Consider the following 25,645-nt stretch of genomic DNA (forward strand, 5'->3'; position numbering starts at 1 on the left):
GCCCATGGGCCACTCCCGTGGGCGCATCCTGTGTCCAAAGCGTCCCCTCGGCTCCCAGGCCACCTGGGGGATGGTCTGCCATCCCAGGGAAGTTCTGATCTGACCCTGAGTCCCGGAGCCAGGAGCCAGGCGCCCGCGGGGGGGCTCCTGGACGGCACTCACACAGTCTTGGCAACAGCCCCCACCCTGGGCATACGTCCAGCATCCCACCTGAACACGGGGAGATGGGAGACCTCCCCCGCCCGCCCCCCGCCTCCCCTGCCCGTGCCATGCTGACACGTTGTGCTGGCACGCTGTGCTGACACGCTGGACATCCCACCGTGATTGTCCCCTACCTAGAGTGTCCCCGCAGGATCACTGCCCCCGCTCCCTCCCCGGCCACGATAAAGCCCTCTCTCATCTGCACAGGGCACCCCCCACATGCAGTCATCAGAGAGGTTAAGGGACCAGCTTGCTGCTGTCCAGAAAACTCTGAAGCACGTCCTGCTATTTGCTCAAGACGTCCTCAGACACCTGCTCTGAGGACAGCAGCACGCCCCCTGCCTCGGGACAGTGGGGTCTGGACAGAGGTGGCAGGAGCAGCCCTGGGTCTGACACTCCCTGGGGACCTGGCCTCCCCCTGGACTGGGGATGACGTGCTAGCAGCAGACACCATTTTTAAGGCTGCTGCAGAGCTGCACCAGGCTTCCAGGTGGCCCAGGCTGTACCCGTGGCACCTATGAGGACCCCGGTGCCCCAGGCTGCAGATCCGAGGCCGCACAGACCTGCGCTTCCGGCCACCCCTCAGGGGCTGCTGGGGCTGCTGGCCGGGAGACCTCACGGAGCACCAGGCCAGCAGGGCAAGCACGAGCCCAGGGAGAGCGCCCCAGCCTCCCTGCCGGGGTGCGGGGTCACACTTACTCCTGACCCACCATGCAGCCCCGCCACTCCCTGGCCACGTGCACCTGCAGGTGTCTGTTAGAGGCCCACTTCCCACCTGCATGGTGCACAAGAGGGCTCCCCAGGACAAGAAACTGCTTCCAACTGGTGCTCGGGGCTTGGGCTGCTGACAGCGTGCCGGACCCCGTGGGCGGCGCGAGCACACAGCTGTGTGTGTGCCCGCGCTCTCTGTGCGCAGTGGCCGGCCAGATGCATGGCGTCCTGCTGTTGGCGCCTCACGAGCGGCTTTCGGCCCAGGAGCTGGACCTGGATACCCCAGCGCCCAGGCTCCTGTTCTGCCGGCCCCCCAGGGAGTTCCCTCAGCCAGCCCCCAGCCTGCCCCCCGCACCCCGCTCTCACCAGCCCGTGCCGAACTCCACGTGGGCATCGAAGAAGCCCACCACAGGGGCCGTGGCCGCCTTCCAGCCCTGCAGCCGTGCCCGGATCAGGCCTTCTCGCCGGCTGTTACGCACAATCTTTACCAGGCCCGGGTACCGCCTGTTGACGTACTGGTCCAGGCTGGCCTTGAGCTCCGCTGCAGGGGACACAGAATCCCCTCAGCAACTCGTGCCCCGGGAGGGCCCCAAGGTCGCCCCAGGTCAGCGTGGGCAGGCTGGGGCGCTGTGTGCCCTAGGCCCATCCTCCACGGCCGCTGAAGGGCACCCGCGGCGGCCGGACGTGCTTCAGGGGCTGGGGATACCGTGGGGCTCGCCCTCCCGTGTGGGCACAACAGGCAAAAACCAGCCAAACGGGACTGATTGGACTGAGGCGTGTGTCATGGAGACAGGCGCCCCCGGGGGCTGGGTGCCTCCCCCATGAAGAGGAAGGAAGGCCTCGCACGGACGCATGGGTGAGCACACGGGGTCGGCCCACACTGGGCGGTGTTCAGCCGTGACGCCCGCTACTATACTCATGAGCCCTGAGGACAGACGCTGTGGGGCCCCAGTTCCCCGAGGTCCCGACAGGCGCCACCTTCCGAGAGACGGTCGATCCTGGTTCCTTTCACAGGGTCAGCTTGGGGCCCCGCAGTGTAGACAAGTAGCCGGCCCTGGGTTGGACACAGCACCTCCTGCCCTTGGAGGGCTCCAAAGGTGTCCCCCAAATTTCCTCCACTTCCCTCCCTCCAGATATGCCGAGGAGAGCCCCTCATGATGAGCCCACGGGACCTCAGTCTCAGGGCTGCCCATGGTGGGTTCAGGCTCCTGGCTCAGTTGGTGCCCAGGCATCTCTGGACCCCCAGCAGGGGCTTTGAGCCCTCTGCGCCGGCGGGCATGGGATGCTTGTGGGGTCCCCGCTGTGAGTGCCGGCCCAGCTCCCCTGCCAGCAGACCCTCACTGGAGCCCCACCCCCTTCACAGGCAAGAGGCAGGAGGTGTGATCAGCAGATAGGGAACTCAGCCTGCCTGGCCTCTTCTGGGCAACATCTGTAGGGCATGAATAGAGCCCCCACTTTAAGGTCATCCACAGCCTCAGAACGGGACGAGTTTCAACGTAGGGTGTTTGTGGATGTAACTGGTTAAGGATCTTAAGGAGAAATCCTCGTGGACTTCGGGCGGGCCTCGTCCAGCAACAGGTGTTAGTACAAGAGGAGACACACAGTGGGAGGCTGCATGAAGATGAGGCGGGGGGGGGGGGGGTGCAGCTCCAGCTGGAGCACGAAGGACACCGGCCATCCCCAGAGCCAGGGGAGGCAGGGAGGACTCGGTCTTGGAGCCCGCGGGGTGTACAGCCCGGCCCACCCTGACTCCAGGCTTCCGGCCCCCAGCTCCAGGCTTCTTGCGCTGTTGGGGTCCCCCACCGGCCCCCACTCACTGCTGTCGCTGTTGTCGTCCACCAGGATGACCTCCTTGAGGAGCCGCGAGGGCGTGCGGTTCACCACACTGTGCACAGAGCGCAGGATGACAGAGAGGGCCTCGTTGACAAAGATGAAGACCACAGAGATCTGGGGTAGGTCAGTGGCATGGGTCATCTGTCTGCACCTGCAGGAGACACAGTCTGTGGTCAGCGGTTAGTGGTCAGCGGTTAGCGGTCAGCGTGGGGCGTGCCCACTCAGCCGCTTCTCGATCTAATACCCAACGGAAGAGCAACAAGGCCGTGGGGGAAGCCCCAGACTCAGTGATGACGTCCGTCCGAAGCCACGGGCTCCAGTGCTCTGAGCCTCAGCCCGCTGTGTCCATGCTGAAAGTCAGGGAATAGCAGTCATGTCAGGTCATGGCCCAGTGGTGGGGGGGCCCAGCCCTGAGCCCAATGCCATCGACACCTGGTTCCAACTGCAGGGGGTGTGCAGTGGGGGGTTGTGGGAGCAGCGTCCACAGTGAACCCTGCACCTTGAGTGTGGTGCAGAAAGTGGAACCCGGGTAGCCGGCGATGGGCTGAGCAGGGCCTGGCCAACGTCAGTGGAGGGCCACTGAGGTGGACATGAAACCTGAAACCTGCAGGGACGGCCTCATCATCAGGGCTGAAGGTAATAGCCTCGGCCAAACCTAAGGACTGAGGGACACAAGGGGGGGACGTGTGATTTTCCCAGGGGTCTTGATGCAGGGGCTGGGCATGGGGCGAGGGACATCTGGTTCCTCGATCTGACTAAATGATACACATTTGCTAAGGGGCCTGCAGAAGGCAACGGGCTGTTGGGGTAATAACGTGGTGGAATGAATTCACCAGGGGCCAAGGGAGACAGACAGGAACTAACTTAGCAAACGGTCAAAAATAACATGATGGAAGGGGACCTGGGTGGGTCAGTGGGTTAAAGCCTCTCTCTTCAGCTCGGGTCATGATCCCAGGGTCCTGGGATGGAGCCCCGCATTGGGCTCTCTGCTCAGCCTGCTCCCCGCCCACCCTCGCCTGCCTCTCTGCCTACTTGTGATCTCTGTCTGCCAAATGAATAAATTAAATCTTAAAAAAGAAAATAACGTGATGGAAAAAAGAGGAAACAAGAGCAAAGGAAATAGGAAGATACACATGGAGGGGCCCAGTCATGTACCTTTGCTGCCACAATAAATGTAAACGCACCAAATCTCTCCTTAAGATGGCAGAGGCCACTCAGCTAGACACAGGCGCTCGCACACTCACACACGCACATTCTCACACTGACCACATTGACACATGTTCCCACACTGACTCACACATTCTCACACTGACTCACACTCACACATGCTTTCACATGGACTCACACACACATTCTCACACTGACCACATTGACACACATCTCACACACTCATACATGTTCTCACACTGACTCACACTCACACACATTCTCACACTGACACTCACACACTCACACGTTCTCACATTGACTCACGCTCACATACGTTCTCACGCTAACTTACACACGCACATTCTCACATTGACTCACGCTCACATACGTTCTCACACTGACTCATACACACAGCCCTGCTCAAAAGGGCCACCTTCCCTCCTATGGAGTGAGTACAGCCGGGGTTTGAACCTGAGCCAGCAGCTGTGCCCAAAGCCAGGGGCCACCCTAGCGCTGGTGGGAGAGCCCCTCCTAGCTCACAGCACACTAGCATCTCTGCTCTTACCGCAGCGTACAGACAAGAACAGTGGACACGGCAGTGACTTTGCAGAGGAAGCGGCAGAGACAGTGACCACACAGGGTCCTGGGTGGGGACCCTGGGGCTGTCTCTAGACCAGGCAGCCAGGGAGGAGCCATGAGTAGCTGGGCAGTGAGGTGAGCCCTGGCCTGCTCAGCTTGGCTGCAGAACAAACACCACAGACACAGCAGCCTAAGCCACACATGTGTGCTCACGGTCGGGAGTCCAGATCCAGGGCAGTGGGGCTGGTTCCTCCCGAGGCTTTCCCTCAGCGGGCAGACGTGGTCTTCCCACCTTCCCACCGTGTCTCAGTGGCTGTGCCCTGTGTGTGTCTGCACCCTGCTCTGCTTTCCATGGGGACTCAGCCATAGGGCACAGGCCCACCTGGGAGACCCCACTTCACCTGTCACCTCTGTAAGGCCCTGCCTCCACACAGACACATCCAGAGGTGCTGGGGGTCAGGGCTCCCAGGTATGAACTTGAGGGACACAGTTCAGCCAGTAATGGGCCCGACAGGGAGGAACCAACATGTGGGGGGGCGGACAGGGAGGAACCAGCAGGTGGGGTGCACTGGGTGTGATGAGAAACGGGCTGTGCTGGCGAGGCGGGCTGTGGAGGGCAGCGTGCCCCTGCCCCAGGGGACACTCGGTGCCCCTTTCCGCCCTCCACACTGTGCACACATGCACCGCCGGCCTCCCCCCGCCACTCTGGCCACGAGTCCCAGGACTGATTATGGCGTGGCATCAGAGGAGGCAGCAGCAGGACACGGGGCCCCTGCGAGGTGGTTGTTCTCACGACCTTCCACGGGGTGTAGACGCTCCTGCCGGCCACCTGCACTTCACCCTGGGGGTCATGGCAGCCACTCACCTTAGAACACGCCACCCTCACCGGATGGAAAATGCTCTCTCTGCAGGCTCACGCCCCTGCGGGTTCCTGACACAGACACTCCGGGGAGAGCACAAGACCCCCAGGAATGCAGGGCCATAGAACCTTCCAGATACACTCTCCATCCTCTGCTCCGCAGGTCCATCAGGCAGGAACAAGGCAAGTGCTGCGGGGGAGTCACTGGCTGGCCTCCAGGAGAAGTCCAGGCTGAGACTTTGGGCTGTTGGCCCAGGGGCTCAGAGGACGTGGGCAGGACCACAGGCTCTTCTCACTTCACAGCTTCATGGGGCTGGGAGATGCTTAGGGGAGCACAGTCCGGTTCCCAGCACAGGTGGGAAAGCCCCCTCTGACTCCTTGGCTCTGATTGGGCGGCACGCGCTGGCTGCCTTAGACCATCACCGAGGAGACAGGATGCTCTGATTGGCTTACATTTGGATGGTCACTTCTTGAGTCCCAACCATATGGAACTCACAGGAGAGGCAGGACCCAGGCTGGGAGTCCGCAGGGAGCTCACGTCGGGGCACCACTCCCTAGGCCCAGATGACATGCCCCGAGTGTCTGACACAGCAGGGTGGTGTTCCCAGCTCAGCTCTCCACAACCTGGACACACGTCTCACTGGGGTAGGTCGGTTCCCGGAATCATGCAAGCCCAGTCCATTCCACGAATTTAGTTCTGAGAGCCTGGATTCTGTGCTGGGCCCTCTGTGCTGTGGCAGTCCCCAGATAACCTCTCCGCCTTTCTGTCTCTGCCTTAGAAGCCACGGCCAGGAAGGAATTCTTCACACGAAGTGATATTCCTTCTTGAGGTTTTTCTCACTTAGTTCCTCCAACAAGAATGAGTCTAGAAAATCCACAGGGTCATGTCTATTATGGGACCTGGTGCTGTCCAGACAGCCTTTGTAAAAACAGCGTGACTGTGGTCACAATGATTGTAAAGCACAGGACAGATTACCTTGGAGCTTGACAAACAGACACATGTAATCTCGAAGTGACAGAGTAAGCTGACTCCAACGCCGTGCCTGGGCTGTCCCCTCGCTGAGCCCAGTAACACCCAAGTGTGTCTGGGTGCGGCTGTGGGGGGACAGTCTGGAGGGAGCACAGTGGGGGGACAGCCTGGGGGGGCACGGCTGGGGACACACTGGGGGGATGGGGCAGCTGTGGGGACAGTCCAAAGAGGGCACAGCTGTGGGGACACACTAGGGGGATGGGGCAGCTGTGGGGACAGCTCAGGAGGGCACGGCTGGGGGGACACACTGGGGGGATGGGGCAGCTGTGGGGACAGCCCAGGAGGGCACGGCTGGGGGGACACACTGGGGGGATGGGGCAGCTGTGGGGACAGCCCAGGAGGGCACGGCTGGGGGGGACACACTAGGGGAAGGACCTGGGGGGTCATGAGTGAGGGATAGTCTGGGGGTCACAGGTATGATAATAACAAAACAGATGCTGGTTTCTGTGTCGGCGCACGGTGGAGCTGTGGTCTGGGGCGGCTGGGATGCTGGCAGCTGGGCCCTTCTGCCCCGTCACGGTGCCGGGTGTGGGCTGGTCCCCAAGCCTGCATGCACCGGCGGCCCAGTGACATCGCAGGAAGCAGGGAAGGAGGGAAAGGTCCTGCCCTCCCCACCCGGCACACACTCCCCAAGTCCACATATGTCCCACTGACCACGGCTCGGCCCCCTGCGAGGTTTGCAGACATCAGCCTTCATACGGGCTTCGCCCAGCCACGTCTGGGGTTCAGTTAAGGAGGAAGAAAGGGAGAAAAGATGGGAGGAGTGCCTGGGGCCAAAGTGGGGGCGCCACTGGCCAGGACGCAGCCCCTGTGGGAACGGTGGGCTCCGTGCAGGGGAGGGTGAGTCTTAGCCCCATACAGCACGGGAATGTCAGCATGGCTCGGGGCTCCTTCCCATCTCCACACTGGGGGGCCGGGGTGGCCAGAGGTGCTCCCCACATGAGCCCCACTCACAGTACAGAGCCCTAGGGATGCTGGGGTCTGTGGGCGCCTCACTCATCAACGAGAGTCTGCGTGCCCTCGCCAGCCCCTCCCATGCTTGCCTGCCCACCACAGCACCCCCTCAAGGCAGCCCAGGCTGAGCCCCCGTCACGTAGCAGAGACGCTGGCCCCCCAAGGACCACATGCAGGACACTGTGGGCCTGACCGCTGTCCTGTCCAGGGGGCTCGAGCAGGCAGTGGGGAGCGGGCGCACAGACGGTCCTGGGCTTTGGGCACCCCAGTCCACAGCCACGCAGTTCCACGGGCCAATCTCTGCAGGCATCGTACGGATAATGTGACTGTCCGCCTGCTGTGGGACGCTCAGATCAGAGCTTCTGAGAGCACGGGCCTTTCCCGGGCACACCGGGAAAGGCCGTCTTTGCCCACGGCGGTCATCTGCCCTGACCAGTCGCCCACTGGGAGCGCGTGTACTTTCTAAGTTGCTGGAGTTAGAAACAGCACAATGCATACGGTCCATTTTGTCCCAGTGCAATACTGCACTAAAATAGTCTCTTTGGGGAGCCCTCCTACACTGTTGGTGGGAACGCAAGCTGGGGCAGCCACTCTGGAAAACAGCATGGAGGTTCCTCAAAAAGTTGAAAATAGAGCTACCCCATGACCCAGCAATCGCACTACTGGGTATTTACCCTAAAGATACAAATGGAGGGATCCAAAGGGGCACGTGTACCTGAATGTTCATAGCAGCAATGGCCACAATAGCCAAACTATGGAAAGAACCTAGACGTCCGCCAACAGATGAATGGGTAAAGAAGATGTGGTAAATATACAATGGAATCCTATGCAGCCATCAAAAGAAATGAAATCTTGCCATTTGCAACAACGTGGATGGAACTAGAGGGTATTATGCTGAGTGAAATATGTCAATCAGAGAAAGACAATTATCATATGATCTCCCTGATACGAGGAATTTGAGAGGCAGGGTGGAAGGGTCATGAGAGGAAGGGAGAGAAAAAAATGAAACAAGATGGGATCAGGAGGGAGACAAACCATAAGAGACTCTTAATCTCAGGAAATAAACTAAGAGTTGCTGGAGGGGCGCGGGGGTGGGTAGGGATGGGGTGGCTGGGGGAAGGACGCTGGGGACAGTATGTGGTATGGTGAGTGCTGTGCATTGTGTAAGCCTGACGATTGGCAGCCCTGTACCCCTGAAGCAAATAATACATTATATGTTAATAAGTTAAAAAAAAAAACAAACCCTCTTCTACTCCTAATGCAATCCCTATCCCGTTAGAGAAGGTTTGTGCTCAACCCAGGCAGCGGAAAGGGCTGTTATAAGGGAAGGCTCGTGCCTAACGAAAAGATAAGAACCAGGCCCCGCTGAAGGCAGCTTTCCTCCCAGCCTGCCTGTGTCAACTCCCTTCTGCCTCCCCAGGGGACAGGCCATGGGTGCTGGGGCTTAGTGTGGCCACGCATCACCGGAGGTGGCGGCCCTCCCATCCGGCTCCCTCTGCCACGTGTAAGTACCCACCACTGCCGGGCTGTGGCTGCCCTCGGGACTGCGCGGCACAGGGACGCAGCCCCTGCACGTCCACCCTCCCCACGGGGCCATCGTGGCTCCCCGCGGCCCCTGCCCCGTCTCTCATTCCACCTGAAGCCGGTTTGAGATGATCTTCTACCACGTGAGATGAAGGGGTCCTGACCCGGCGCCGGCCCTGGAACGCACGTCCCCAAGTTCGCCGTGCGGCGGGAGGGCTCTGCCTGGACGTGCGGGGAGCTTCTCCCTCAGCGGACGGGACAGCCAGGAGCAGCGGGCTCGGCACGGTGCTCACGGTCACACATCTGACGGCCGCCTCGTCTCACGGAGGTTCTGTCTATGGGAGCTGGGTGCCCTCGGCAGCAGGGCTTTGTCCCGACCCTGCCCTCTGCCGGGACAGGCAGTCCCAGCTTGGGGCCTCAGCCCTGTGGGTGCAGGGAGAGGGCCACCCGCCAACCCGTCCGCTGAATTCTCAGCCAGCCCCCAGGATCTGAGAGGCCAGAGAACGAGTGGACCGAACAGCACAAGCTCCTGAGAGAAGCAGACAAGCACCCCTGCCTCTCACAGCTCACAGGCAGACGGGCAGACGGCCCAGGGCACACGAGGCAAGGTCTGCAGAGCCTTCCGGGAGAGGGTCCTCTGTTCTTAGGACACACAAGATGCAGACACATATTTTTCTAGCCCCTCCGAAGGGTGTGAGGATGTGACACTGGGAGCTGCAGCAGCCACGTTGTGACCACGAGGATGGGTGTGGCAGAGCAGAGAACTGGGGAGAACCGGGGACCTGACGTAGCCAGCCACTGCCAGTTGAACGCCTCTGGACCCTGACGGCAGCGGCTGGTTACGGGAGGTCAGGAATCCCTTCCTTGTGCAGCCACTTCTAGCTGAGGTGTGGGATTTTCACATGACATTATCGTCACCGACAGAGAACATCCACTCTCTCTGGGGGACCCCAGTCCTCCCTGGGGTGTCATCCAGCCCATGTACCTCAAACACTGTGATGCGTGGTCTCAACTAGGGGCAGCAGCCACCGTGCTTCCCAAAGAGGCCACAGCAGCAGGCCGCACCCCTGCAGCCGGCCGCACCCCTGCATGCCTCGGCCGGGACCCTCCCACTGCAGCCAGCTCCCACCCACAGGGCAGAAGGCGAGGCCACGTGCCTCTGGGCAGAGTCATGGAGAGCAGGATGCCTTTGTTGTTGGGGCCCTGAGGTACCACAGAGGCAACCTGACCGCCATATAGGGCTTCCCCGGTGGACAGCTGGGGTCGGCATCCACGCGTGCGACCACCCCCGGACGACGCCAGCCCTGCCACTGCCATGGCGGCCCCTGACATCACAGCCCCAGCTGAGTCCAGAAGCTGAGTCCCCACGCACCCCATCTGATTCCTGCCTCCGCGTCCGTGACACCCGGTGTCCATGCAGCTGCGGTGGGGGGAGGGCTTGGCAGGCAGGCGTTGGCACACAGTGGGCGCTTCCCGCAGGTGCGCTGGGCGATGCGTGTGCGGCAGGTGCCGGCTGGCCAGACAGCTGAGCTTGGCGCACGGCGATGCCGGCTCGGACTCCGCGTCCCCCACCCACAGCCGGAGCCGCAGGCAATCCTCAACCGCAGGGACAGCTCTGAGGATTTATAAACCCACAGAGGAGCAGGGCTGGTTACGAGGCCCCGAAGAGCCTCTTCCAAGGTCTCGGTTAGAGTGCGTGGCAGGCACGTCCCTGCTGGCCTCTCAGGAAACAGGGCCACGGCAGCGACACTAATGGAAATTTATGGGGACGCCCTTTGTGCCGCTGGAGGAATGTGCGCAGGACAGAGAGGCAGCACCCCTCCCGGGGGAGCGGCGGGCTTCGCCTGCTGACAGCAGGACACACATCTATCTCCCGTCAGGGGTGCCGGCCCCGGGGGCTGCGCCTTCTGGAGCCCTGACAGATGTTTCTGGGAACGGCTGCCGGCGGGTTCTCAGAAGCAGGTCACCCGGGGAGCGTTTCCACCTCCTTGTGGACGCCTTCCTGGGGCGGCCCCTGCCTGCTCTGGGGGACATGCTCCCACCCTCACAGGAGCGTCCGCACAAACACGGAGAACTTGACAGGCAAGGCCACACCTCTGCGAGGCCTTCCTGCTGGCCAGGCGGCAGAGGGGGCCAAGGCAGGCAGGACCCGGGGGGCCAAGACGCAGAATGGCCCCTACCGCAAGCAGCGTGGGGCAGACCCATGTGACCAGCCTCCCGAGTCCATCTGTCCGTCCAGGCAGCTGGCTGCAAGACCTCCCAGAAACACGGGGGTGCATGCCCAGCCGTGCACACACACACTCGCGGGCTCACGCATGGGCGCACGTACACACAACCACACACGTACACACAACCACACACGCCACAGCATCTCACCTAGAGACCCGGGGACACACCGCAGAGACAGATGGCCCTGGAAGGACATCAACGGCTCGTACTTTCTCGTGGTGCGGAGCTAAGGGAGCACACATACTGCGAAGTCACTGTGCATGGCAAAGCAGCCGCAGCTGACCTGTCCCCACCCGTCCTCACAGAGACAAGGCCACGGCCAAGACGCAGCCTGCATCCCCAGCTGTAGGGCCCAGACTCACTGCGCCACGGGCTCAGCGACACGCAGGCCGATGGCGCTCCATCCTCGGACCCCAGGAAGGCCTGCGGAGCCCGGCAGACCCACACACAAATCCCCACATGTCAGCACCAGGGCATAGGACCAAGTGGGACAGTCACAGGGGCTGCAGGGTCACTGCCCCATGTGCTGACGGGCTGGGCAACCATCCTGTAGCCTGGACACCTTCATGTACCCTGTGGAGGGAGCAGGCTGCGGGGGCGCCCAAGGCTGCCATGAATCCCTGGGCCATCAGTGCGGCCCGTGACCTCCAGCCCCTCCAGGCTCTCCCTCAGACATCCCTGGGGTCACAGACCCACTGTGGGCCAGGGTCCAGCTCAGTATGGAGGACTTCCGTTGGCCATCAGCCCCCGCGGCCCCATGGGGCCTCTAAGGGTGGACGCAGCCCTCATCCCCCGACAAGCTCCAGACCTTGGGGTGAAGTGGGCCCTACCCCCGTCCCCACAGATCCCCAGCTGCGGGGAGCCCAGGACGGGCAGCCTCCCCTCTCCCCATCCGGCTGCAGCAGGCTCCAGACGCCCCTGCCCAGCCTCACTCGGGACCCCTGCCCTCCCACAGGCACTTCCCTCCTGGGCACAGACCCCAATCTCCAGGGTGGGCAGAAGGGAATCCTGTCACCTGCCTTAACTGACCACCCGCCCGGTCAGGACGCCCTGGGGCTGCAGTTCCGTGCTCCCTGGCCAGTAAGGGAACCAGGTGCCTTCGCCTACAGACAAGACCCACCTCACCCCGCATACTGCCATGACGACTCCCCAGTCTCCCCGTCGGAGACACCTGCCTCCTCCGACCGACCCCAAACCCAGGAGCCTCAGGAGCCGGGACCCGGCACGAGGTACTGGACCCAGCTCCGCTCCCGGCCCAGGCACTCCATCGGACTCACCAGCACCGGCGGCCAAGCTGTGCATGGCGCAGACGTTAACACGCACGGAGACTCTGCAAACGGGCAGCGGGGGGCACGTTACCGCACATTACGGAGGACAGCTCGGGCTCGGCCGCTCGCGTTTACGATCCTGGTTAATTTGGATCCGCCAGTCTCCCTTTTATTATCCCGTGGGCCGGTCTTAATAATCAAGATCTATGTTATTGCTTTGTGGCATAATTAAAGCTGCTGCTTAATTGGAAAAGCTACCCACTCCAGACAAAGGGAATCAATAATTACCTAACGCGAGAAAGCGAGTGGGAGCTGTAGTTTGAGAGCGGACGGAACCGTCGGTCGGGGCAGGCACGCACGCGGACACACGCACGCACGTGTGCACACATGCAGACACATGGGAGCACACCCATTAACACAGGGGCCTCACACAGACATTAACACACGCACGCATGTGCACGCCCACACCCCATGTGTGTTTCTAGCGGCGGCACCGTCAGCACCCAGCAGGAGGCCATTTCCCACTGGACGGGTGGGCTCTGAGGAGACTGAGGCTGTTTAGGGAGTCGAAATCTGAAAGCTAAAGGTGGGCAGAGACGAACTTGCATTTACGTGTCTGTTCAGTTGGTCATGCAGAGATGTTCGCTGGGGCCCTCTTGAGCTCACAAGGGCCCCCCCACAAACAGCCACCAGCGTCACAAACTGAGAGGTGGGCAGTGGCCCGTCCTGGCCTTCCTCCCGTGGGCTCCTGTCACCGACAATGGCGTGACTACCTCCAGCCCAGACCCTCCTGGTCACAGCAGCCGTGACCTGATTCCCCATCGTGGCTCCTGGAAGGTCTCCACTGCGGGTCCTGGGCCAGCGACGGTGCATGGCCGTCAGGTGGGCTGGATGGGGCCGTGGGGGTGGCAGCTGCTGGCCCCACCGGCTGTGCCCTCCCTGTGTGCTCTTGGGCCTGTCCCTGGACGCTCTGAACGGGCATGTCTGGGCTTCCTCCCAATACGGCGGCTTCAGGACAGGCAGACTGCTTCTGTGGCGGCTCACAGGCCAAGGCCAGGGCTGGGCTGGGCAGGGTGGAAGCCGTGGAAGCCCCACGACTTCACCTCTGCCCTCCTCTATTGGACGACCAGCCACAAAGCCCATCCCATCTAGGGGAGGGATGTAGAGTCCCCGGCCCTTGAGGCAGGAGAGAGAGCACATTCTGGAAGACAGTTTCCCTTCCATGTTGGGCTCATGTGGAGAAGGTGAGATTCTGGGGGGAAATGCACGTGGGGTTCATGCAAACCATGGCCCATGGGCCCAATCCGGGTACTTGACTCTTCCTGCCTCGGTTTCCCCATCTGCAAAATGTGGGCCCTGTCTGTCCTCACAGCCTCGCTACAGGGTTGAGTGAGTCAGTGCCCGGTCCGTAGGCAGTGCTCTGCAGCACGCTGGTCTTAAATAAGCCCTGGGGCAACGATCAGGCACCCCACTCACTGAGCTGCACAGGGTGTGGGTCTCCCCCGGGATGGCTGGGGCCGTGTTCGAAGCCAAGGTCACATGCGGGCTGTCCCCACATGACTGCACCCCAGGCCCAGAAGCCTGGCAGGAGAGCAAGGGCTCGGGAGGGTTTCTCTCTGGTTTCTAGTTTGTCGCCCACGCGCACGGGGCAGGGTCTGTGCGTGTCACATCACCACAGCCTCCCCATTTCTTTTTGGGAAAGCAATGGATATAAATAAACAAGTAAGAAAATGGAACCCACATTCTCTGTTACAAGGAGGCAGAGAGCTGTACCCCTTCCAATCGGGGTCTGTAAATCAATTAAGGCATATTGCAAATGTCGGCGCTTTCAAAGTTTGCCTTGATGTCTTCTTCTGTAACATGAGGCTGAGAGGAAACTGGTCATTCCCATCTAGTTTTATTTCGGCAGATGGAGCCTTCCTAAAGAGGGAGCCTCTGCCACGGGAGGGAAGGAGGGTGGGCCTCAGTCTTCAAAGGGAAAGCCAGAGGAATATCTGCCCCTCAGGCAAACGCCAGCACAGTGAGGTGCCGGAGGAAAGTTCTCTGAGGACTCAGGAGTGTGCACGGTTGTGCTAGATGGAGCAGGGAGAGCCCGTTAAGAAGCAAGAAATAGGGCGCCTGGGTGGCTCAGTTGGTTGAGCGACTGCCTTTCTCTCAGGTTATGATCCTGGAGTCCCAGGATCAAGTCCCTTATCAGGATCCCAGCTCCATAGGAAGTCTGCTTCCCCCTCTGACCGTCTCCTCTCTCATGCTCTCTCTCTCTCTCTCTCAAATAGATAAAGAAAATCTTTTTTTTAAAAAATGCAGAAGTACGGGGCGCCTGGGTGGCTCAGTGGGTTAAAGCCTCTGCCTTCAGCTCGGGTCATGATCTCAGGGTCCTGGGATCAAGCCCCGCATCGGGCTCTCTGCTCCACAGGGAGCCTGCTTCCTCCCCTCTCTCTCTGCCTGCCTCTATGCCTACTTGTGATATCTCTCTCTCTCTCTCTCTCTGTCAAATAAATAAAATCTTAAAAAAAAATGCAGAAGTACAATCCAAATATTTGAGCAAAAGATTTAAAAATATATGTGTGTATGTGTGCTAATTTACTAGAGAGCCTAGAGAAGTTTTCATTTATTTATAATTTATTGTGATGTTGGCTTCAGGAACAGCTTGATCTAGGTGCTCCAACTATGGCCCTGGAACCTGATTCCTCCCTACCTCCCAGCTTGGCCACACTCTGCACTGGGTTTTTCCTTGAGTTCCACAAGTGGGCTGTGGGAACTCCAAGCTTTCTGCCCATAATAGTAAGATTGTGCAGCTCCCCATGTTCCCATTTTTGCAGTTTTACTTTGACTGAAAAGCCTGATTTTTTTCCCCCAGTGACCTCAGGTAATTGCAACATGCACTCTGATTGGACTGGCCCAGACCATGTGACACCACTGAGCCGTAGATGTGGCTGGTGGACATACCGCTCTAATTGCTGGAATCCTGAGTCACGTGACCTGCCCTGTGGCTGGAGCGGAAAGTTTGCATGGGTTCCCCTGTGGGAATGAGGAGCTGGAGCCCAAGGAAAGAGAACCACATTTCAGGGCAGCCAACAATGGCATCCATGACACACACTCACATCTGCTCTATGCTCTGATGGCTCAAGACGCAGCAGGACCACCAGGAGAGCCCTGCCCCAGCCCAGGGCTGGCGACGGCTGGACAGGGGAGGGCCAGCGCTCTAAACCGTGTGAGATTACGGGAGGTGGGTGCCACTCACTTGCCAAGTCAATACTACCGCGTGCCCAGGAAGGGGTTCACACAGCAGGCTGGCTTGCCCATAAATACCCTCCCTGCGCGGCAGAAGTCTGGGACACCGTGCGTGACCAGAGCGTCACTGGTTACGAGCATCCAGGTAACCCGTGGAATGTCATCGGTTACCACGTGGGGTGGTCTGTGCTGCAGAGCTGTCCATGTTGGAGCTCGAGCCACAGTGTCAGCCTGACCTCTGGCGGCTGGGGACGAAGGTCAGTTGGCCACCGAAACCCTGGACAATAGGGCCATTGTCATACTTCATGGGAGCAGTCACTCGCCGGGGCTGGGAGGGCTCCACACCGTCTCTGTGACTGCCCGGGGAGGGGCAGCTGGAAAATGCCTCCTATACCCCCACCCCTGCCCTCTGCACTCCTCTGCGTGATGTCATTCTGTCCTTCCACAAAGCACAGCGGGAATAAAACGGCACTGCCCAGGGCGGAGTCACTGAGCCTGGGTGGTCCTGGGGGGACTCCGGAGGCTGCTGTGCACCCAGAAGCCCAACAACTCAGCTCCAGCCACTGAGTGAGCCTTACTGAGGCCACGCTCCAGAGGTGAGGGCGCCCTGGGGAGTGCTCAGAAAATGCCACACACAGTCACGCACGTGCACACAGCACACACGCTCATGCACACACGCACACAAGCACGCTCACCCAGTGCACACACAAGCACGCTCACGCACGCGCATGCACACACCACACACGTACACCATGCACACTCATGCATGCGCACACACCACACACACACGCGCGCACACACGCCCTTAGAGCACAGACTGGGTACGTCCCGAACCCGAGCCACTCAAGCCCGTGTCGGTGCCTTTGTCACATCCAGGCGTCACCTGCATTACTCACTTAGTGTGTCTCTTCAAATTGGCCTGTTTTATACAGAACCGCATTTTTTACCCAGAAAAGGAATCTTTACAACATCTCGCAAAAGGAAAGCCGGCATTGCTTATGCTTTGATGCTACCCATGACATAAAACCAAGTTCTCTCGTGTGGCGCGGGGCTGAGGCCACGGGGGCACGTGTGCTCGGGGTCTGCCAGGACAAAGGGTAATTCCTCTGGGATGAAGTCCCACGAGGAACAGGAGAGGTGGACGGTGACCTCTCACCTGCAGATGGCGTCCAAGGAACAGGCCGCTCCTACTGTCTGTTCCCAAAGCACAGGGTGAAGGGAACCACAGGGCCAGGCCACAGGAGGCCCGCGCCGTGCACCCATGGTCACTTGGACACCTGGCCCAGGACACCTCACTCCTCAGTCTGGGGTGTCTGCAGTGAGTTCCCACAGCCTGGCCTGGGGGAGGGGGCATCGCACCTGCAACTGTGTCCCACCTGTACCGCCCCCACGATGCACTTGCTCGGGCTTCCTCCTCCCTGGGGCGGGGTGGGGGGGCAGCGCAGCCCTTCCACCCAGCTCCCTGGACCACTCCCCAAACACAGTCTCAAACACATTCTGAAAACGCCCCCCAAGCCGCTGTGCTGGGTTTTGCTCCAGGGCTGGCCCCAACCCCCGACTCGGTCCCACACCCCCCCCCAATGCTAGCCCCCAGGGTCCCTCCTGCCCCAGGGCTTTCCACAGACAGAGCCACAGCGAGGAGCCTGGCCAAGCTCGCCTTTCCTTTCCAGGGCCCATGTGCCAGCCTGAGGGACTTTTTTCAAGTAATCACGTTCACTTAATATGGCATTTTGTTCAAACGTCATCCCCGCCAAGGTACCTAATGAGCTTTCAAACAGGAGGCCATGTCCTGAGAGACCACGAGGCAAGGCCACAGCCAGTGGCAGACTGGGGGCAGGAGGGCCAGGGGCTCAAGGGTGGAGAGCGCAGACAGCTTTAGGTGGGGGGTGCCGTGTGAGCAATAAGCCCCGAGGTCCCCACGCTTCACTGGTGTCCTGGCGTGGAGCGGCGGCAAATCTCCACCGGCTCCCAGGCCTGCGCACATCTGCGTGGGCCGGATGCCTGCGACCCACCGACAGCAGAGACCCCAGAGCGCAGAGCGCGGGCAGGGTGGACACGCTGCGCCCAGGGTGCCTGCCTGCGTGTCCGCGCACGGCCGTGTCCATGCTCCGGGAGCCCACAGCGCGCGGGGGTTGGGCCGGGGGGCGCCTGGGAGGCGGCCACATACTCACTTTTTTGGCCTGTAGTCCGGGATGGTCCTGTCCAGGGAGATGCGGTCGCTGAGCTGCGCGTTGTACCCATACTCCTCGTACTTGCTCTCTGTCTCCTGGCTGTCCTCGTGCAGCGTGGCCGCCATGCCGCCCTGGCCCAGGCCCCCCGGCCCCTCCACCAGGCCAATGGGCTTGGCGAGGCCTGGTGGGAAATGGGAAAGGAGGGCGGTCACGCAGGTCCCCGGACCCTCCCGCCCTCCCCAGCCCGTCCCCAGCCTTGGGCTGCCACTTTTCTCCCAGGCCCAACTCCAGGAATTCAAGGAAGTCTATTAATTCAAAAAAGATGTTTCAATAAAAATAAGTTAATTTTAAGAATGCAAAGCGGTTGCCCACCCGCTCCCGGACCCTTCACGCTGTTGGTCTTTCTGACGTCACTACACGCATACAGTGGGACTTGACCGGGTATGCCCACGGTCCTCTGGGAGCCCCAGAATGCCCCACGCAGGGGACTTGGCACCGTGGGGCCCTGCCTCGGAGGGCAGAGAGGGATGGAGCTGACCTGGGAGACCAGGCAGGAGAGGAGGCATGTGTACACATGGGCTGCCTGGGAAGGTCAGGCCTGGGGCTTGTTGTTCTGGAACGTTCCCTGGAATGGTCACATGTGCCAGAGAGGAGCAGGGCCGGAGTGCCCACTGCGCGCGGGGACGGCACCCTGGCTCTCTCTGGGACGGGTGACTGGGACATGCTGGTTCTGGGAGTGAGGCCCCAGGACACTGTCCTTCAACCGGCAGAAAGGCAGGATGGGGCCGGCCGGCTGGTCAGCCCCCCACGTGCAGGCTCCCCAGTGCACGGGCAGGGTCTCCTCTCTGCGCCAGCCTTCCCCGTAGGTTTGTGACATGACTGAAACAAGAAGGCCGCGTCTGTACGGGCCGAGGCTGCCCGACAAACCCCACCAACTGGCGGCCCCTGCCCCCGGCCAGCCACCCAGCCTGGCAGAGTATGTGTCCCAGCCCGGGAGCCGCACACACCTTCCCATTGGCCTGCACCAGGGCCCCGCTGAGTCTGGGAGCAGGAGGGGAGCCCTGGCACCTGGACCTCAGTTTTCTGGAATATTCCGTCTTGAACCAGCAAACCTGTGTTGGTGTTTATGTAGGACCGAAGGACACACATTGCATATAAAATTGAAAAATTGCATGACACAGAAATCACTTCCTCTTATTTTAATATACCAAAAATATATATATAATATGATGCTACTTTTAAACGTCTGTGCTGCATATTCTACTTTGGAAAGTCTGTAAATAGCCACCTCCCAAAGGCAGATGTGCCCTCAGACCTGAGGGCTAAGGGGCGGGGACCTGGGGGGTGGAGCCCAGGGCTGGGGGGACCCAGAGTGGGGTGGGACCTGCGGTGGGGGCCTGAGGGTGGGGGCAGGAGGTGGGGGTCGGGGCCAAGTGAGGCTAAGGGGTGGGGGCATGGGGGATGGGAGGAGCCCTAGGGCGTGAGCTCCAGGGGATGGGGCCTGAGGATGGGGGCAGAGCAGGGAAGGGGAGGCTGGGGGCCCCGGAGTGGGGGGGGTCCGGGGTTGGGGTTGGGGCGGGGCTAGGGGCGGGGCCTGTGGTGGGTTCCAGAAACCGTGGGGCCTGAGGGTTGGGGCTCCCTCCCCCGAGTGAGGTGGGCCGCAGCCGGGTCGGACATGGTGGGGCTGGAGCAGAGGGAGGACCTAGCTTGAGCGGGGTCAGGCCCTGGAACTCACAGCGCTGCTTCACGTTACTTTTTTGCTTGTAAAGGTGAGACACACACATGTGAGAAACTCCAACGGTGCGCAAAACTACGAAAAGAAGGAGTTGGGGTGTCCTGAGCAAGCCCCAGCCTGCAAAAGATGGGACTTTCCTGGCTGTCCCCACATGCGGGGTGCTCCGCGGGTGGACAGCGCCCCTGCAGGGCTGCCCAGAGCCTGAGGTCCAGTCGCCCACCTTCCTCCTCCCTCCACTCTTCCCCGCTGCGCCTTTATCCTCCGTTATCCCGGGGTTGACTTTGTGACCTCAGAAGGAACACTTTCGGCTCTATTTCTGGAAGTGTCACGTCAGACAGCGTCTGTCCACTTCCTCGTGGGCTAAAGGAAACATTTGCATTCCCCCGGGCCTCCCCCTCGACGGGTGTCGCTGTCATTTATAGATTTCTTTCAGCTACGGAGCCGTCGGAACCTCCAGGGGTAAGCTAGAGGTCTGCCGTACGTCACCGCGCCTAGTTAGCAACATTTAAAAAATTTTGTCACGAAGGTAGATGACACGGTAAGTGTTCTTACAATAATAAAAAATTTTAAAATAAGCTGTTGAATTACCCCCAGAGGGACAGAAATAGCTACGCCGTGGCTTCCACATTGTCAGCCGCTGGCAAAGTCACTTAGAACAGCTAATTTTGCTGCACAACCGCGACCCAGCTCCCCATGGCTGGAGGTTGCTTCCAAGATGAGAAGCGAGCCCACCCTCATCACTCTGTGCCGGCTGCGGGGCGGGCCTGGGGCGAGCAAGCCACGGAGGCCACGCGGCCCGGCCTGACCACACACATACCCTCGATGGAATGTCCAGGCAGCCTCGCTTGCTCTCCAGACACTACTCATTCCCCCAAATTATGTGCATTTTCGTTGGCGTTAGGCTTGGATCTTGACTTTCGGTGCACTTTTCAAGGGCAGAGAGGTAAGGATAATTAATAACAATAGTCACATAGCTCGGGCTTCAGACACGGGGCCGTGGCCAGCAGCCGCGCGCCGTCACGCCCCGGGCCCCAGACAAGAGCCGTGTGCTCGGAGGAGGCCGACCAAGTCCAAAGGGAATGGGGGCGGGAAGCCCGTGACACAGGGCAGCCCACGATGCCAGTGTTCCAGAAAATCTGTGAAGTCTGCGCATGGGTGTTTCCTCGTTTTGGGTGCTTTTACAGAAAGTGAAAGATGGATGTCCCCGTCACGAGGGAGCCCCCCAAACATGGACGTGGAAGGAGGCACAGATGGCAAGGCCCTGGGAGCCCCAAATGTTCCCAGGGCCCCCTGGGGTTGGGGACTCTCATAGCCAGAGGCTGAAGGCTGGACTGGCATCTGGTCTGGTTGGAGGCTCACAGCTGGTCCTGAGTGCCCAGGGCGGGTGGGGGGCTGCTGGGGCTCCTCATCGGCTCTGAGAGACATCCCAGATTCTCCTCGGTGGGGATCGAGCTATAAAGCCCCGAGCGTGGAACCCACAGACACCGAGCCTTTGCTCCCGGGGACACACGGGGTCGGGTTCCCGTGAGGCCCTGGTCGCCACATTTCCATCGACCCGCCAACAAGCCACCTGGTTTTACATGTGTTTCTGTAAACGTCCCCTCCCTGAACACGTTCTGCGACCTCGTTAGCCAGTGGCGTGTGGCTCACGTGGGAACCAAGCACTCGTGGCGCCTGCGAGTTCTCAGCAAGGCACAGCGTCCATGCTCGCTGACACCCACCTTGAAACAGCGAAACCCCAGCAAGAACGCGACCAGGTGGGAAAGCAGCGCAGCAGACCTTGAACGGAGGCTGGCCCAGGTGGGAGCGCTGAGGCCCAAACACGCCTCGTCACCACGTCACCACGTCACCATGGGGCGGCCTCAGGCTTCCTACCACTCCAAGAGGCTGTCCCCCAGGGCAAGGGGCGCCCCTGGGTTGCCCCAGCTCTCTTACAGCTCCACTGATTAAAAACCCGTGGAGTCCCGCCCATCAGCTCTTCCCCGTGGGGCTCTGGGGACCCTCGGGACCCTCATCTTTCCTCCTTTCTGGGATGCCCTTCGTGGGCTCCTGTCTCTTTCACAAAGACTTCCTTCCGAAGAGGCAGGACTGCTTGATCCCTGGGTGACAAGGACAGACAGAACCACAAGAAACTTGTACAGAGTGAAGGTGGCCCGGCCGTTACTGGGGGTCCACAGCCCGAGCACCGCCAAGGCCCCCGGGGTCGACACCGACACCTACAGAACCGGCTTTTGTCCTCACGTCCCGAAGTCCTGGCTTCCCCAGCTGGGCCTGGTGCCGGGTGGGGGTGGGGCACAATGTCCCCTGTCCTGCTGCCGCCCTCAGGGGCTCATCTCTCATCCCATCCATCAGGCCACCGGTTGGGGGACAGGCAGGCTCTGAAGCCTGTGGGCTGAACGGTGGCTAGCTCTGGTCCTGGCCTTCAGGACCTGTGGAAATGGGGTCCCTGCAGAGGTCACCAGCTAAGACAGAGTCATCCTGAATTGGGGTGGGGTCCTTTTAGGAAGAGGGGATTTTGGACACAGACGCTGGCAAAGAGAAGATGGCCACATGACAACCCCCGACAGAGACTGGACGGAGGCCACCAGCCAGGGAACGCAACCGGCCAGGCCTCCAGGAGCTCCAGCAGCTTGGGGAGTGGGAGCCCCTCCCCCGGGGCCCTGGCCTCCGGGAGCCTCCAGGCTGTGGAAGAATGAGTGGCTGTGGTTTCAGCCACCCAGAGCTCCTGCTTTGTCCGGGCAGTCCTGAGACCCCAGGCTGACCTGCTGGGGGTGGCACAGGGACAGGCCAGATCACAAAGGCGCCCGGGGCCTCCAGAACGGGAGGGAGAGGTGGCTTGGTTTGTAATGTCCCACTCCCTCCTGTGGGGGAATCAGAGCCCGGACTCTTCATTCCCTGTGAATGAGAAGGGATTTTGAGAACAGTGGGAAATCTGCCTGTCAGCACCAGCGCAGCCTCTGGAGCGTCCACCCAGCTGACTTCTGCGACAGTGAAACAGAAACCACTCCTGCTGTTATGCTGGGGCTTGACGAGGGGCTACAGGCCCGTCGTGACAGCTGGCGGTCATTACGCTGGTCCCCCGGGCCGTGGACCTGCTCCCGGTGCTTTTATCCCCACATTCCACAGAAGGACACCACCACCCCCTCCCCGCCCAGGCTCACCGAGGCCGCACAGCCTCCTACCCACGCGCTTTCAACTTCAAATCACCTCAATGAAGGATTTTAGAGGGAACCAGGAAGGGTCCCCAATTTCGCATTTTGACATCAAGGACGTTAATTACAATGGCTTGTCACTTTCAGCACCATATCTCGCTGCGCTGAGGCAGAGGCAGAAAGGACACCCCCTCACGGCAGAGCGTTTTAATGGGTGTCCCTGGGCTAAAACCAAGACTTTCTAAGACAGACGACTGTGAATATTCACAACTTGATAGCATTCAGTTAACAGAGGGTCTCCATCTGCCGGCTCGGGGTGGCAGGCCACGGAAGGCCACAGGACAGCTCTCAAAGACACCCGTCATCGGGGCTTTGCAGGCGGAATCACCGTACGGACCCTGAGATGCAGAGCAACTGGGTCTGTCTAGGAGGGACCTACGTGCCATCTGGAGCCCTTAAAGCACAGAGTCTGTGGGAGGTTTGACGGACACGGTCGAGGGGACCGTGAGATCTGAAGGCAGAGCCCGTACGGACGGGATGCCTGGGCCCCCGAAGCTGGAGGGGCAGGAAGGATCCACCCCAGAGCGTCCAGAGAGCCCAGCCCTGCCCACACCATGGTTCCAGCCCAGGGACACCCATTTCAGGCTTCGGAGATCCAGGATGATAAGAGAATAACTCTGGGCTGCTTTAAGCCCATCGGCATGCAATGATGGGTCCTGGCAGCCCCAGCACAGGGCAGAGCACCCAGGCAGAGCACAGGCCATCGGTGCGGCCTCCCACGGGCATGCCCAGGCCGGGAGCAGACTTCTGGAGTGGTGTGTAACCACTGCACCACCTGCCTTGGCCCCGGGTCTCCTGACAGCGGCACAGCGACCTTGTGGACAGCCTGCAGTCCCCCAACGGCTTCCCTAAACCTGGGTGCTAGCAGGAGGCAGGGAGGCAGCAGAGCCCTGTGCTCCCAGAGGCAGAGGACCCCAGGCAGGTAGGTGCAGGGGTGGTTCACAGTGACCACATTCAGAACCAGGAGGATAGATCCGGATTCGTCCATGGACCCACGGAGCGGTCGCCCCAACAGCTGTTCCTACCGACGGCCCAGACGTTTCAGAGAAGAGCAGCCGATGTGGAGGGTCTGGGAGGGCCTTGGGGCTTAGAGCAAGTCTCCGGGCACTGCCCAACGAGAGAGATTTCAGGTGCAAGCCTGAGCTCCCAGCTCCTGTGGAAGGTTCCCGCTGCCCGACGGCACGCGTGTGCTTGGGCACAGGGCCCTACACCGGCACAGGTGGTCAACTCCCGGCCCCCAGGCTGTTTCTCACGGCTGCCTGGAGGCTGAGAGGTTGTGCCCCTGGTTTAGACGGATGGGGAGGTGGTGGTTCAGATAGAGGCCCCAGAAGCTGGAACCTGTGGGGTGGCCTCCTGGGAAGAGGGTATTTGCCGGTGTAACTAGAGTAAGGACTTTGGGATGAGAGCATCCAGGATTCAGGTGGGTCGTAAATTCAAGGACATGTGTCCTGGTAACTTAGAGGGGGCTCAGAGGACCACACGCAGAGGAGAAGCCTCGTGATGATGGGGACAGAGATGGAGTCAGGTGTCCACAAGCCAAGGATCACCGAGGATTGCCAGGAGCCACTAGAAGCTGGAGGGACACCTGGAACCGATTCTCCCTCCGAGCCTCGGGAAGGAGTCAACCTGCCAGCACTGATTTCAGGCTTCTGGCCTCCAGACTGTGAGAGAACAAATCCCTGCTGTTTAAGGCCACCCCGTTTGTGGCCATTTGTTATGGCAGCCAAGAGGGCACGTGGGGCAGGGGGATGGGATGGAGAAGAGGGGGAGTGGGGAGGGGCAGAGGGGGAGGTGTGGGGGGAGGGGAGAAGAGGGAAGAGGAGGGGAGAGGTGAGAAGGGGCAGAAGGGAAGGATTACCGGAGGGGGAATGGGAGAGGCAGAGGGGGAGAGTGTGGAAGGGGAAGGGAGGGGAGGAGAGGGAAGAGGAGGGGAGGCCGGATGGGGAAGGGGAGGGGAGGGGGCCGGGGCAGGGATGGGGGTGGGGAGCAGAGGGAAGTTCTAAGGAAAGGGACAGGCCAGCATCTATCCTCTCCGTCCCTTCCGTTGGTAGAAGCACAGTTCATTTGGGGTGGAAATGAGTTCAGCTGAAACGCTCGGCTCCCTGGGCCAACCTTGCCGCCGGGGTGGCGTGGCACCAAGATCTGATCGATAAGACTTAAGTGGAGTTTCCTGGGTGGGATTTCTGGGAAACGTGTCTAAAAGGCACAGTCTCAGCTGGTGTATGTGGGTTTTTGCCTCTTACCTGCAGTCCCTCCCCCTTTCTCCTGCCTGGAATTAGGACTCCGTGCCCAGGGCTGGAAAGCCACCCTGTGACCACGAGGCCAAAGGCCACTCACTAGGAAGGGAGAAGCTGGAACCAAACGGGGCTGGGCCCTTGCGCATGTCAGCTGAGGGAAACAGACCCCAGGGTCGTCAGGCCACGTGCTGGGGCTGCGAGCAGACCCTGAACTCCCTCTCCCAGAGACACAGGGAAATGGGCCCTGCGGGGGGGGGGGGGGGGGGGGGGGGGGGGCTCCCTGCGGTGCCCTTCTCCCCCATCCTGGGGCCCCTTCCAGCCACCCTCCTCAGAGGAGTCACGTCACACCTGCGACCCACGCCTTCCAGACAGGGCGCCCAGCACATACCGGTGGCTGCGAGGGTTTTCAGCGCGGGAGGAAGCGTGGCTCTCGGGCTCCCGGCTTCCTTGAGTCACGGATTCCATCTGTCACAGTGACGTCAGCCAGTGTTCCGGGAGGAGACAGTCCCACTGCAGACGCTGCCTCAAAGGCAGAGCGGAGGGCCTCACGGGCGAGGCCGGCCAGTGCGCCCTCGGCAGCCAGGTCCCCCACCCCGCACCCCTGCAGCCGCAGGCCAGGCCAGCTGATGGACCACCAGCCTCCCCAGAGTCCACCAAGAATCTCAGATTTCAATGAACACCACCACCAATTGCTAAAAAGCAATAAACATCTCTGGCAA

General features: G+C 60.7%; 1 protein-coding gene across 1 annotated transcript in view; it reads right to left on the reverse strand.

Moving 5' to 3' along the window:
* LOC111139782 (polypeptide N-acetylgalactosaminyltransferase 9) overlaps positions 1-25,645 on the reverse strand; it is a 71,450-nt gene that overhangs the window by 31,750 nt on the left and 14,055 nt on the right. Inside the window, exons 2-4 of the mRNA XM_022492170.1 lie at positions 17,743-17,923; positions 2,730-2,896; positions 1,279-1,453 (exon numbers count right to left, since the gene is read on the reverse strand). Of these exons, the coding sequence (XP_022347878.1) occupies positions 1,279-1,453; positions 2,730-2,896; positions 17,743-17,923 (523 nt within the window). The remainder of the gene's footprint in view (positions 1-1,278; positions 1,454-2,729; positions 2,897-17,742; positions 17,924-25,645) is intronic.

This window comes from Enhydra lutris, unplaced genomic scaffold (assembly GCF_002288905.1).
Source record: "Enhydra lutris kenyoni isolate GAN:26980312 unplaced genomic scaffold, ASM228890v2 scaffoldscaffold117, whole genome shotgun sequence".
NCBI classification, from domain to species: domain Eukaryota; kingdom Metazoa; phylum Chordata; class Mammalia; order Carnivora; family Mustelidae; genus Enhydra; species Enhydra lutris.